Source organism: Lactuca sativa, chromosome 7 (assembly GCF_002870075.4).
Source record: "Lactuca sativa cultivar Salinas chromosome 7, Lsat_Salinas_v11, whole genome shotgun sequence".
NCBI lineage: Eukaryota > Viridiplantae > Streptophyta > Magnoliopsida > Asterales > Asteraceae > Lactuca > Lactuca sativa.
The window spans coordinates 15,166,662-15,177,904 of record NC_056629.2 but is presented as its reverse complement, the minus strand read 5'-3'; the positions used below and the strand labels follow the sequence as shown (position 1 = coordinate 15,177,904).

The 11,243-nt window shown below is 37.8% G+C and overlaps 2 protein-coding genes across 2 annotated transcripts; one reads left to right on the top strand and one right to left on the bottom strand.

Annotated features, from left to right (window-relative positions):
* The first annotated feature begins 4,187 nt into the window (after positions 1–4,187).
* On the top strand, positions 4,188–7,148 carry LOC111905981 (myosin-binding protein 1). The gene is made up of 3 exons (XM_023901715.3): positions 4,188–4,502; positions 5,164–5,957; positions 6,110–7,148. Exons 2-3 carry the CDS (start codon positions 5,222–5,224, stop codon positions 6,805–6,807), a joined length of 1,434 nt encoding a protein of 477 aa, XP_023757483.1. The 5' UTR covers positions 4,188–4,502; positions 5,164–5,221; the 3' UTR covers positions 6,808–7,148.
* Positions 7,149–7,395: 247 nt separating this feature from the next.
* On the bottom strand, positions 7,396–10,151 carry LOC111905982 (protein TRIGALACTOSYLDIACYLGLYCEROL 4, chloroplastic). The gene is made up of 5 exons (XM_023901716.3): positions 9,676–10,151; positions 8,785–9,031; positions 8,266–8,659; positions 7,902–8,095; positions 7,396–7,809 (listed from the first exon to the last, which is right to left on the bottom strand). The coding sequence occupies exons 1-5, from the start codon at positions 9,957–9,959 to the stop codon at positions 7,627–7,629; spliced, it is 1,302 nt and encodes a 433-aa protein (XP_023757484.1). The 5' UTR covers positions 9,960–10,151; the 3' UTR covers positions 7,396–7,626.
* Positions 10,152–11,243: the final 1,092 nt, after the last annotated feature.

Genomic DNA, 11,243 nt, shown 5'->3' with positions numbered 1-11,243 from the left:
TTCGCTCTACTTCATTTTCCTTGTTTGGATGTGGTATAGAGTAGTATCGCATATTCGAAGGCCTATCGGATCTAAGCTATATATGATTTGTATACCCTGTGTAATCGTAGCAGGACTCGATATGGATCACTTAGTGAAATGTTAATAATCTCTTAGGATTCTTTAGACATTTCCATTCTCGCACGAACCCTATAGACAACCCTATCCACTTCAGTGCTTGACAGAAGAGTTGATGCAGACCCAGAAGAGGTTCATTGAGAAGATTTCCTGTTCGGAAATAAATGAACTGGGTCGAGACTATTGAATTCACCAAGTGCCTATATCTTTTAGGGACATCGGTGAGAAACTCGCCCAAACTTCCGAGATTTCCAGTCGTCCATCATGAAGTGATGACACCCAGAGTCGGAATTCAGAAGTAAGGCGGAGTAGAGATTCAATATGTCCATACGAGGAGAGAACCCTAGGTAACTACCCGAAGGAAACCAACGTCGATTCCAATCAAAGATACAAGGCAGACAGAGGGATCCAGTACATGGAACCCAATAAGTGTCTTACCCTCGTGTTCGTCACGCTAATACACCCTTAAAATAAAACAGTTTAGTGAGTTAGTGTTTACACTACTCATGCTATGTGTTAGGAAAAAAAATCTTCGTTTCTCGTTGCCAGTAACACGATTAGAGCGGATCCCCGCACCTCTATTGAGAATATTTAGCCATAAGCCTTCATAAGCCTCTCTTTCCGCGGTTTCGTTCCGAACTGTTCTCAAATATCTCCAGGGGGAGAGTGAAACCTTTCCCAGTATAAAAGGTAACTTAGTAGGAACGACTCGCATCTTATGGGCTTTTTCCGATATTCATACTCCTACCTTGTACACCAGGACTACATCATAGGGATGTAGGTCGGCACTCAGACAACCAGTACCCGAGGCACGGGAAAAATTTATGCCTAATACGGTCAGGACAGATATGTCCAAGGTTAGCCATCGTCTCTCATTATCTTGTATTCCTTTTCGTATAGGAAAAACCATGCCACCAAAGAAACACAACCAGTCCACAAGCAAGAAACCTACTCTCCTATTCGATGAAGCTACGTTCCAAGCTGCAGTCTTGGCAGCCGTAGCAGCTGTCATGGCTCACCTAAATGCTAACAATGCCAATGTTAGTAAGAGTCCTATCGGAAATTCCGATCCTAGTAGTGGACAACAGCAACCAACCTCTGCATACCCAGCCGCCCAAGAACCTCACTCAAATCCACTGAAGAGAAAGATCAAGATCGAGGAGGGAAGTACCTCGGCTCAAGGACCTTCCGAAGGGCGACGAGCTGAGATGGTCAAATTCCCTGCCAACCCTTCCATCCGTACACCTAGGAGACCATACTTAGGAAACCTTCCCCACTGCAGCAAGTGCAGCTACCATCATCATGGTGTATGCCGGGAGCTCTATTGTGCTAGGTGCCACATGTTGGGGCATACTGCTCGCGTCTGTAGAACCCCGGTTGAGTTCATTACATCAACCACCAATGTGGCGACCCGTACAGTTTGCCACCTATGTGGTGAAGTGGGACACTTCAAGAAGGACTGCCCAACCGAAGGGAAAGACAAAGACATAGGAGGAGTCTAACTCTAATGCTTAGGGAGAAGCATCAAGGAACCTGGTAGATTTTTGGTACGTCTCTCGATCCCAGATAACTAACCGAGAACATAAAAAGGCTAATTCTAAATGTAAATACTTCCCCAATAAGGCGAAAGTCACAACACTGTAATAAATTTAAAAATTCATTAAGTAAAACTGTAATGGCTAAACATATACGTTATGACCATGTATAGTTAAGATGGATAGACCTAGAGTGAGTGAATGCCGCCTCATTTCCTGTTCCTCGTTTGGTTGTGGATTTAGGGCGGAGTCGCTCAGTCAACAGTCCTCCCCACCTTAACTATACATGACTAGTATATGTTAGGCGATTATAGAAATGCCTCGTGAGAATCCATTCATGAGAAAGGTACTCTACTCGGAAACACTTAGAACACTTTATAGTTCCGCGTCGACTCTATCGGTCCAAGTATCCGCGGCAGTGGTACACAGGACGAAACCCGAGACGCCTAGAACTTGTGTGCCTGTTCGGCGCATGATTCTATCGATCTTCACTTTATGTCATGTCGAAGTATGCCAACTTCGACGACTCTATCGATCATGGTTTGACGTAGTGCAACCATGTGTACATCCTTAGTGCTGTGTAAAAAGAACTTTCTCCGTAGCCATGTCGGCAAATAAAGGTTTTTTCGAACCTAAACATAATACAAATAATCAAACCTAATACGATCTGTCAGTCGTCCCTCTTATCTCAAACCTTCCGAAGTACCCAAGAGAAGGGTACCGCGCGCTGTTGACCGACCTCTCTTAGTCATATAGAAATCGAAGCGAAAGAGACTGCAAGATACTCCAGAAGACAATGACCATCCGAAGTATACTTCGTAGATCCCCCAGAAAGATCATTCGCACCTCGCACACTAGGTTCGTGAACCCAGAGGATAGAACTCATGGGACTGACCACTATAACCAGGTATATGCATAAAGGTGATATATAGTTGAGATCAAAAAGATTTAAGATGTATTCTTCCTCCCTACTCCCTGTTCCTCGTTGGGTTGTGGGTCTGGGGTGGAGCCGCACAACTAAACATCCTGCCGACCTCAATTATATACGGCTTGCATACACCAAGTAATAGTGGTTAAGCCGAGTATGAGCTTTAGGGGATATAACATTGCTATGCATGATCCGTTGTACTTTATTAAGAAGCTCCACCACATTCGGTGGGAGGAAACCAAATATATCAAACATAAATGGTATGAACACGTGTTGATTTTCCATGCATGATTTTTCATGTTTTGTGACCTTGCATATAGTAGCTTTTAAAGCAACCTACCCCGCATTAAAACCCACAACCCTCAAGCCCACAAGAAGTGATACCCTTGGAAGGTCCACACATGCGTGTTTCCCTCCAACCATCCAAAAATCAAAACGTCAGCCGGTATAAGGGTTAACCTTCCTTCTGTAGGGTTAGTCAAGAAATTCACAGACGCCTCTTTCTTGGCAGAAACCATGACACACTTAAATATGTCAAACAAAACATCCTTAACCAGATCGTGCATGTATTTTAACCCCGATAGTTCTTTACAATGAACTGCATGTTCTCCAAAAGAGTCGAAACATGTATTGCGGCACACCGAGCATATCTCGTCATCTAGAAATACTGGGATCATGAACCGATATTTAAGGATAGTACGATACTCCACAGGAGACATATGTTGGCCAAATCCATCTATAGGAATAACTAGAAGAAAATCTTGAGCATGTGGTGCACGTAAACACTAGAAAACTGTTTTCTACCGAGCTGTCATGTCGAAATGCACCTCCATACCTTGGACAATTTTTACTAAAAATGGCACTTGCCAATGTATTCTGAGTTTTTTTTTTTTTTTTGGAGGGGGGGGGGGGGGGGGGGGGGTATCCTTAGTAGTAAAATTGTTAATGTCAATGTCGAGAAGCTTGTTACGAAGAGAAGCCAAGACACAAACATAATCAAAATTCATACCACATATACTACTATCCCGTAGGATGTGGTCTTGTAACACTCAAGATTGGGCAATTGAGACAACAAAAGCATATGGATAGCTTCTACTGCGGAATACAAACCCAAACCACCAAACCTAATGGGTAGGGAAACAATTCACCACTGTATGTCGCCAAAGAAAGAGTCACCACAAACCACAATGTCCTCAATCGTCCCACACAACCCTTTGTCAAAGAACAACGTCGTTTCCTCCATGTGAATGGGTTGACACGTCCTGAGCCCAAATTATAAATTTTAATTTTGATTTTGATACAATTTATGATCATATAAATTTTATGAAGTTTATGAATTTGGTCTAAAAATCATTGAAAAAAAAAGTTAAGAATAAATAAGTTAAATGACTGATATGCCCTTTTCTGAAAGTAGCATGATATAACTTATAAGTTGACGTCTCCAAGTTGTCGGTGTCGATTTAACAACCATGTCATACAAATTTTAGACGTAACTATATTTTTAAAGGACATGATGCAACGCTTTTTAGATAAGACGAAAATTATAATTTGCTTTAAGTTCCTTTTATACAAATTGCCCATATTTACAATTACATTCGTTTAATAATCCAAAAAAATCGCGTCATGTCCAATAAGTGAACTCAAAAGTTGGTCCTCAGGGTCGATGATGGCTCTGCTTTAATGCTCCTTTCGGTAGCCCACATCCGACTTCTTACCTTTCTTTGGATTTTATAGCTTTCAGACCTACACAAAACGTGCATATACGCTGGAACTCCATCCTCTTTGATTCCATTCACAAATTACAATCAACTGGTTGTTTAACTATAACAATTTCAATCCAGGAGATCGGTTCTTGATTGTAATTTCATTTGATTTCAGCACAACACTTCTACTTCTACTTTAAGTCTTCACTGTATTATCAGGTTTGATCTTGCTTCTCATCAGTTATTTTATCATGTTATTCATATTCGTTTGATCTTATTCAACAAAACCCTAAGTTGTGTCAGTTTTTGCTGTTGTAATCTGGTAAATGAAATGGTAACTTATGATTTCAATTTGGATGTTGATTTGTTACTACTTCTAGCTTAAAGGTCTGAATCTGTTTCATGATCAATAGGTTGTGCTTTAGAGCTACGAAATCTCGTTATGTTTCTAGTTTTTTAGATTGATCAAGCCTTAGAATCTCAGATTTTTTTTTCTTGTCCTAAATCTATGAATAATTTTTGCTATAGTGGAACTTCTCTGTTATAGATCTCATCCATTGAGTATAATTTCAAGTTTTCCACTGAATTTAAAGAATATGCATTCATTTTTAAATCGTAAATGCTAGAACTCAAGTTTGACCAAAAAGTCAACTTTCCACGGTTGTTGTAAAGCTAATTAGCCGAATTTGTTCTTCTCTATCCAAAATAAACTGTTGTTATACTGTTATTAGCTTCTTGTTTGAAACATTTCCAGTTGCTTCACAAAATCACTCATAACGCACATCCAATCACCCTTAGAGCTTGACCTCCTTCTATACATATTTCTTGATTATCACCAGTTTATTTACTGTGTTTTTTGCTCGAATTTTATTTTTTTCAGCACGATTCCTGGATAATCGATCTGTTATTTTATTTGGTTGGAAATCAGCATCTTCAAAATGGATCCAAAGAATAATTTCTCTTTTCAGTCCCACAATTATTTTCAGAGACTTTCAAAGGCTTTAGAGTTTGCAGTTTCCGAATGGCTGCTCATCTTCTTATTGTTCATTGAAGCATGTTTCACATACTTGATTGCAAAATTCGCATCCTACTGTCAACTTCAAGGCCCATGTCTACTTTGCACAAGATACGATCATCTTCTATCCAAGGATAAAACAGGAATTTACTGGGATTCCATTTGTAATCATCACAAATCCGATCTTTCTTCTTTAGTTCTTCGCCATGTTCATGATAAAAACTTGCTTCATGCCAGTTCAATTCACAATGCTTCTGAATCTTTATCTGAAAATGGAGAGCATTGTAAGAACGAAAAGAACATTTTCGTGGACAAGTCTCTTGAATCGTGTAGATCTTCTGATCTTCAAAAGGTTCAAATTAGTCATTCGTTAGAGGTTGAATATCAGAAAGTCGCTGTTAATTCTGATAATGAATCAGAACTCTTGGTTTCTGATAATGAAACTACCCGTGAGGTTCTTTTGAAGTCTGATTCACAAATTGAAGTTCCTGATCTTCAAGATCTTCCTGCAACCATTGTAGCACGAGATGCAGAGGAACTAAAATGGCAGAATGATGAAAAAAAGGAAGATATGCCTTTGATGACTGAGCAAAACTCACTGGAAGAGGCTCCATCAGCTAATATTGCAGAAACTCCTGTGGATGCATCTCTAGAGATAGGTAAGTCCAAGTTCAAACACTCACTCATTTGCTATAATATATATCATCTCTATCTCATGCCTAGTATGTCATAGCCAAGTAACATTACCTCTATATCCTACCGGTTTTAACAGTATCAGTATCAGTATCAGTAACAGGTTGTCTGTTTGCAGATGATCCTCCGAAAACAAATGAAGCAATCAAAGATCCCATTACAGAAACCGAAACCGAGCCATGCACAACTACAAATGGCCACCAAATGTCAAACTATTTAGATCTTGGTGATGCTTATAAACTCGCAATAAGCACTAAAGCAAGACAACTCTCCGGGAAGTTTCTAGACCAAAAATCCTTCAAAGAATCTTCAACAAAAGTCAGCGAAGACCTAAAAATCCTACTATCCCACCGATCCAATGACAATCTAATAAGCCCGAAACTATCCTTTAATAACGATGAACTTTCGGGAATCCAATTTCTTCAAAGAAGAATCTCTTTGGAAAGAAACGAGTCCAATATTTCATTGGATGGAAGCATTGTGAGTGAGATTGATGGAGAAAGTGTTGTTGATAGATTGAGAAGACAAGTTGAACATGATAAGAAACTTATGGGTGCTTTGTATAAAGAATTGGAGGAAGAAAGAAATGCTTCGGCTGTTGCTACAAATCAAGCAATGGCTATGATTACTAGATTGCAAGAGGAAAAGGCGGAACTTTATACGGAAGCTTTACAGTATTTGAGGATGATGGAAGAACAAGCCGAATATAATAGTGAAGCGTTGCAAAATGCAAATGATCTTATTGAAGAAAAAGATAAACAAATTCAAGATTTGGAAGATATGCTTAGGAAGATGTCGGAAGATATTAAAGAATGAAACCCCATATTCAGATATTATTTTTGTGCCTGATACATACATACATTTATCTATGTATTAGGCATAACCCTAAACCCTAAACAGATACATGCTTGCATGTATCATGCACAATACATTATTGTGCCTAATAACATATAAAGATGTGTAGTTTTTTTGTTGAGATTTGGTTACATATAGTATGAGTGTGTCCAAGTTTATAATAGATTCCTTTTGATTTGGGTGTTTTTTTTGGTTTGTTTTGTTTTTAATGGTGGATATGTGAAGATAAACGAGACAATTGTTGAAGATGTACACTATACTTTGCGGTTTGATCAATGAAGTTTACATAGGATTTAAGGAGAGATTTTTTTAAATCTTCTAAAAGTTTCCCAACTTTTACGCTTAATTTTGCGTAGAGATTTGTATTATTTGAATCACAAGGAGTATATACTCTCTAGCTATTATGTTTTGTTGCAACTAGTCCTATAATAATTATTAAAAAACTAGTTATTTAGCCCCAATCAAATATAATTAAAGTCAAAATTAATCTACCTAAACCTTATAATCTAATTATCTATCACTTCAAATTGCAATAATCAAATAATCAGATTAAAAACTCAATTTAATTTTTCTTTGCCTTTGTAAAGTTATAAGCAATCACAATCCACAAAACCCAACTCAAAATTAATCGTCAACACTCCAATAACCTCATGTATGTTCTTTTTAACATTATGATCTTTCTCATCTCCAACAAATTTCCACATCTAACCAAGAAAACAAAAAGAACTCAACAATAACATACCTACCCCTCGAAGATTACCAAGTTGACATAAATTATCCTTAAAATTCAAAAACACGCAACTCAACCATCCCCTCCTTTCTCTTGGGAGAATACCAAGCTACCACTTTCCCTGATTCTAGTAGCCTCAAGGAGTAATTCAAACTGTATATTACATCCTCTATGTGTACACCACGTCCCAATGATACCCTTGAATTTACCCTAAAAACAATGGGTCCCGCAATCTGCAAATAAAAATGTAAAAAAGATCTCAAAAACTGTACTTCCAAATCTAAGGGCCCACAGTCTATATAAAGTATTGTCTGGATAAATGTACCTGTTGTTGTAGGATCAAATTTAGTTTGGGTGAAATTGAAGAAACCGAAGGCACGTCCAAACGAGCATCAACTCGAGTGAGGTCACCATAATCTTTTCTAAATTTCCCGTGTTGATAAGCAAAGCAAATCGATCCAAATAAATCTACACCAAATGGTCTCTTGTTGTTTGTCAGCCACGCCTCACAGTTACCGCCTACCATTTGAAGGGCAAATACGTAAATAACAAAATCTCATAATTAAAACAAAAAAAAAAAAACCAACAAACACAAAAACAATTAAACATTAAACGAAAAAACAGTACAAGTACAACTTGTTCAGTCATGTCATGTGTAACAAACGGGGCCCAAGGATGAAGAGATTTACCAAAAATTCCAGATATTGCAGCATGTGGTTCCTTCATGCGTAAATCATAAGCCGAATTCCTAAAACTCCCCTCCCTTCTCTTCACCAATTTCAAATCCTCTTTCGTTTCAAGTTCCCTCCAAAGGTCTTTACTTTTTTCATACGAAAAGGCGGCTTTTGCACAAATTCCAGGGTTTAAAGAAGCCGGAATTGGAACCGGATCCTCGCCGGAATCCAATGCCGCCTTGGCGGCACCACCATTTCTATGGATGCCAAAGTGGTACCTTAAACCTGACTCAGAGATAAGAGATGCACAGTCTAATGATATTGACTCAGGCATGTCCCAGTATTTTCCATTCCTGTCCACAAAAAGCTCCGGCCAAGCAGCTTCCAAAGTTAAATCATGATCGGGTAGCTGAACTATGAATACAAAAGTATTGATGTTAATATCATTATAAAATCTAGATATCAATTTTTAAATATAAGTATCAACTAAGAGTCTAAGATGATAAAAGGATGAAGATGAAATCTAGACTTTGCCTTGTGATGGATAAGGGCCTTGGTATGACGATTCTTCCTTTGACCATCCTTTTCTACGTTGACCACCACGGAAGTTAAGGGGCCCACATCCAGGTGGGACATTAAACCAATTGAATAAAATGATTTGTCAAAAAAGTTCTTGACAACACTTTTAATACTAGGCAATGTTAGATCGGCTTGAAGAGCTTCTGATGCAACTGATGATATTAATTTTATTGGACGAATTTGCCCAATAAGTCCAACCCACCTGTACATATTAAAGATCATGGTATGTGAGAAATAGCAATGCTTTTGTTTATTTGTTTATCATAGCATTCTAGTTTTGTTTCTTCCTGTTACAGTAAGTTGTCTTGATAATTTTTTTTTACAAAATAATAAAGCAATTCTCACTGCTATAATTGGAGAAAATTTTAAAATAAGTTGTCTTGATAATTTCTTTTTAACAAAATATTGAAAACTAGTTTAGATGTAACTAACGAGACATACTGAAAGAGAACTGAAGCCCGTGAGAACTAAAATATGGACAAAAATGGGAGATAAAATTGATATAAATGGGGAAAAGAAACACCACCAACCCAAATGTTCCAAAATTTGGATTCATTTAGGAGCCAACTTACAAAATTCTGATGATCATCATTAATATGAATCTATTTGATTTTACCACATAGAACCATTGATGCTATGAAGTTAATGAAATGAATTAATAACTACCATCATCAGTGTTTACAGAAGTTTAATTGAATCCACACCATATGAATTCTTTGGATTCCAAAATTGTCTTCACTAGGTCAAAAGTAATTATCACAACACAGAATTTTACAAAAACAATCAAATGGGTATTCCTTCAATGTCAAAATTTATCCCATAAACTAAAAATAAAAGAAGACATACCAGTTTTCTGCAGGTTGTTTCGACCAAATAGTCTGAAGAGATAAAGAACCCGACTCCTTTTGTGAGGAGGAATACAAAGGTGGGGCATAAGCGGGAATTACACCCAACGGAAACCCTTGTCCCAAAAACCATAACTGTTGCATTCTGAGAAGTTTACTGGAAGGTGCTCCGTCCAACGGCGCAGGCTCGCCGGGAATTGAGCGCGCAGAGCCGTGGAGGGTATGTGGAGTGGCTATGCGTAGGTCATAAAATGCTGCGTCCATTGAAGTTCTGAGATTAGCCATTGTTTCTCTTCACGAATCGAAGAAATGTGAGTTTCTTATCTGTTGCTGTGCTTTTTGGGTGTGGGTAGAGGTGTAGGTTCGGAAGGTGGTTTTGGGAGACGAGATGAGAGGGTTTTGTTTGTTAGCATCAGGAGGGTTTTGCCATATAAAATTGATATTTGAGAAACAAAAATGTAAACCCTAGAATTGACAGCAAAAGCAAGCTATTTGGTAATTACACATAAAGATTAAAGTGCAGGCCGTTTTAGATTTTGCTTTGAAACTATATGAAATTTGTAGGTGGAAAAAATGTGATATGTTTGATTTTGTTTGTTTACGTGGAGCGGTAACCTAACACCTTGTCACGTCATATTTTAGAGTGTCATCTCATTTCTAATAATTTAACATCTAATCTTAACATTTGGTAGGGAACGGTAACATTTCTAGCCCTTTAATTTTTTTTATTTTCTTTTTTTAATTTAATTAAATAACTTTATTTTAATATAAAAACATTTTTTGTGCATAAATATTAAACAAATTTTATGCACAGTGATACAATTGTGTACATATAGCGTACGTGTAGATAATGAAACCCTAATTTTCAGGGTATTGCATCCTATTTAAGCCTTATGATGGCCTCATTTGGTTATGTTTAAATAACCTCCATCACCTCTTGTCCAGAAAATGAAACCCTAATGAGATCTTGAGAGTTTTGAGCCATAAAGTGTGTTGGTTAGTGCTTTATGAAGGAGAAGAAGAAGTGAACCATTTAGAGTTGTGCTTGGAGCTTGAGGATCTAAAATTAGTTCACCATTTGCTATCCTTATGAGGTAAAAAGCTCTCATCTTGCTAATCTATGATGCTAGATCTAGTTTTTGTGCCATTTTGTGCTTTTTGAGTCCTTGGAATGATAGTTGAGCCTCTTGATTTACTTTAGAAGTGATTGATGCTAGATCTAGGGTTCTTTTGGTCCATTTGTCCATAAAAATGCAAGCTTTGAGGTTTTTATGAACTAATGCATGTGTTAAGACCCTTTATTAAGCTCTTTTGAGCTATAGAACCCCATTAAGTCATGTATGCATGTAAAGTTGCCAATTTTACATGATAAACCACCTTAAAGAAGTCATATTTGAGTTTTGGGTTGATGTCTTAACCGAATAAGAGCTTAATGATGGAAATTGGCCAAACTGGGGAGTACGTTGAGCGTACAAGCTAGTACTACAAGCCCCCAAGCCATATTTGGGCTTAATAAAGGGATTTGGGCGTATTAAGCCCCCGAGCCATATTTGGGCATAATAAAGCCCC

Excerpts from the sequence above, each read along its gene's own strand:
- LOC111905981 (XM_023901715.3), top strand. The coding sequence starts at position 5,222 with ATGGATCCAAAGAATAATTTCTCTTTTCAGTCCCACAATTATTTTCAG. Across the intron at positions 5,958-6,109 it reads GGATGCATCTCTAGAGATAG|ATGATCCTCCGAAAACAAAT; the intron begins GTAAGTCCAAGT and ends GTCTGTTTGCAG.
- LOC111905982 (XM_023901716.3), bottom strand. The coding sequence starts at position 9,959 with ATGGCTAATCTCAGAACTTCAATGGACGCAGCATTTTATGACCTACGC. Across the intron at positions 8,096-8,265 it reads TGCAATATCTGGAATTTTTG|GCGGTAACTGTGAGGCGTGG; the intron begins GTAAATCTCTTC and ends TTCAAATGGTAG. Across the intron at positions 7,810-7,901 it reads ATTTGATCCTACAACAACAG|ATTGCGGGACCCATTGTTTT; the intron begins GTACATTTATCC and ends TTTTATTTGCAG.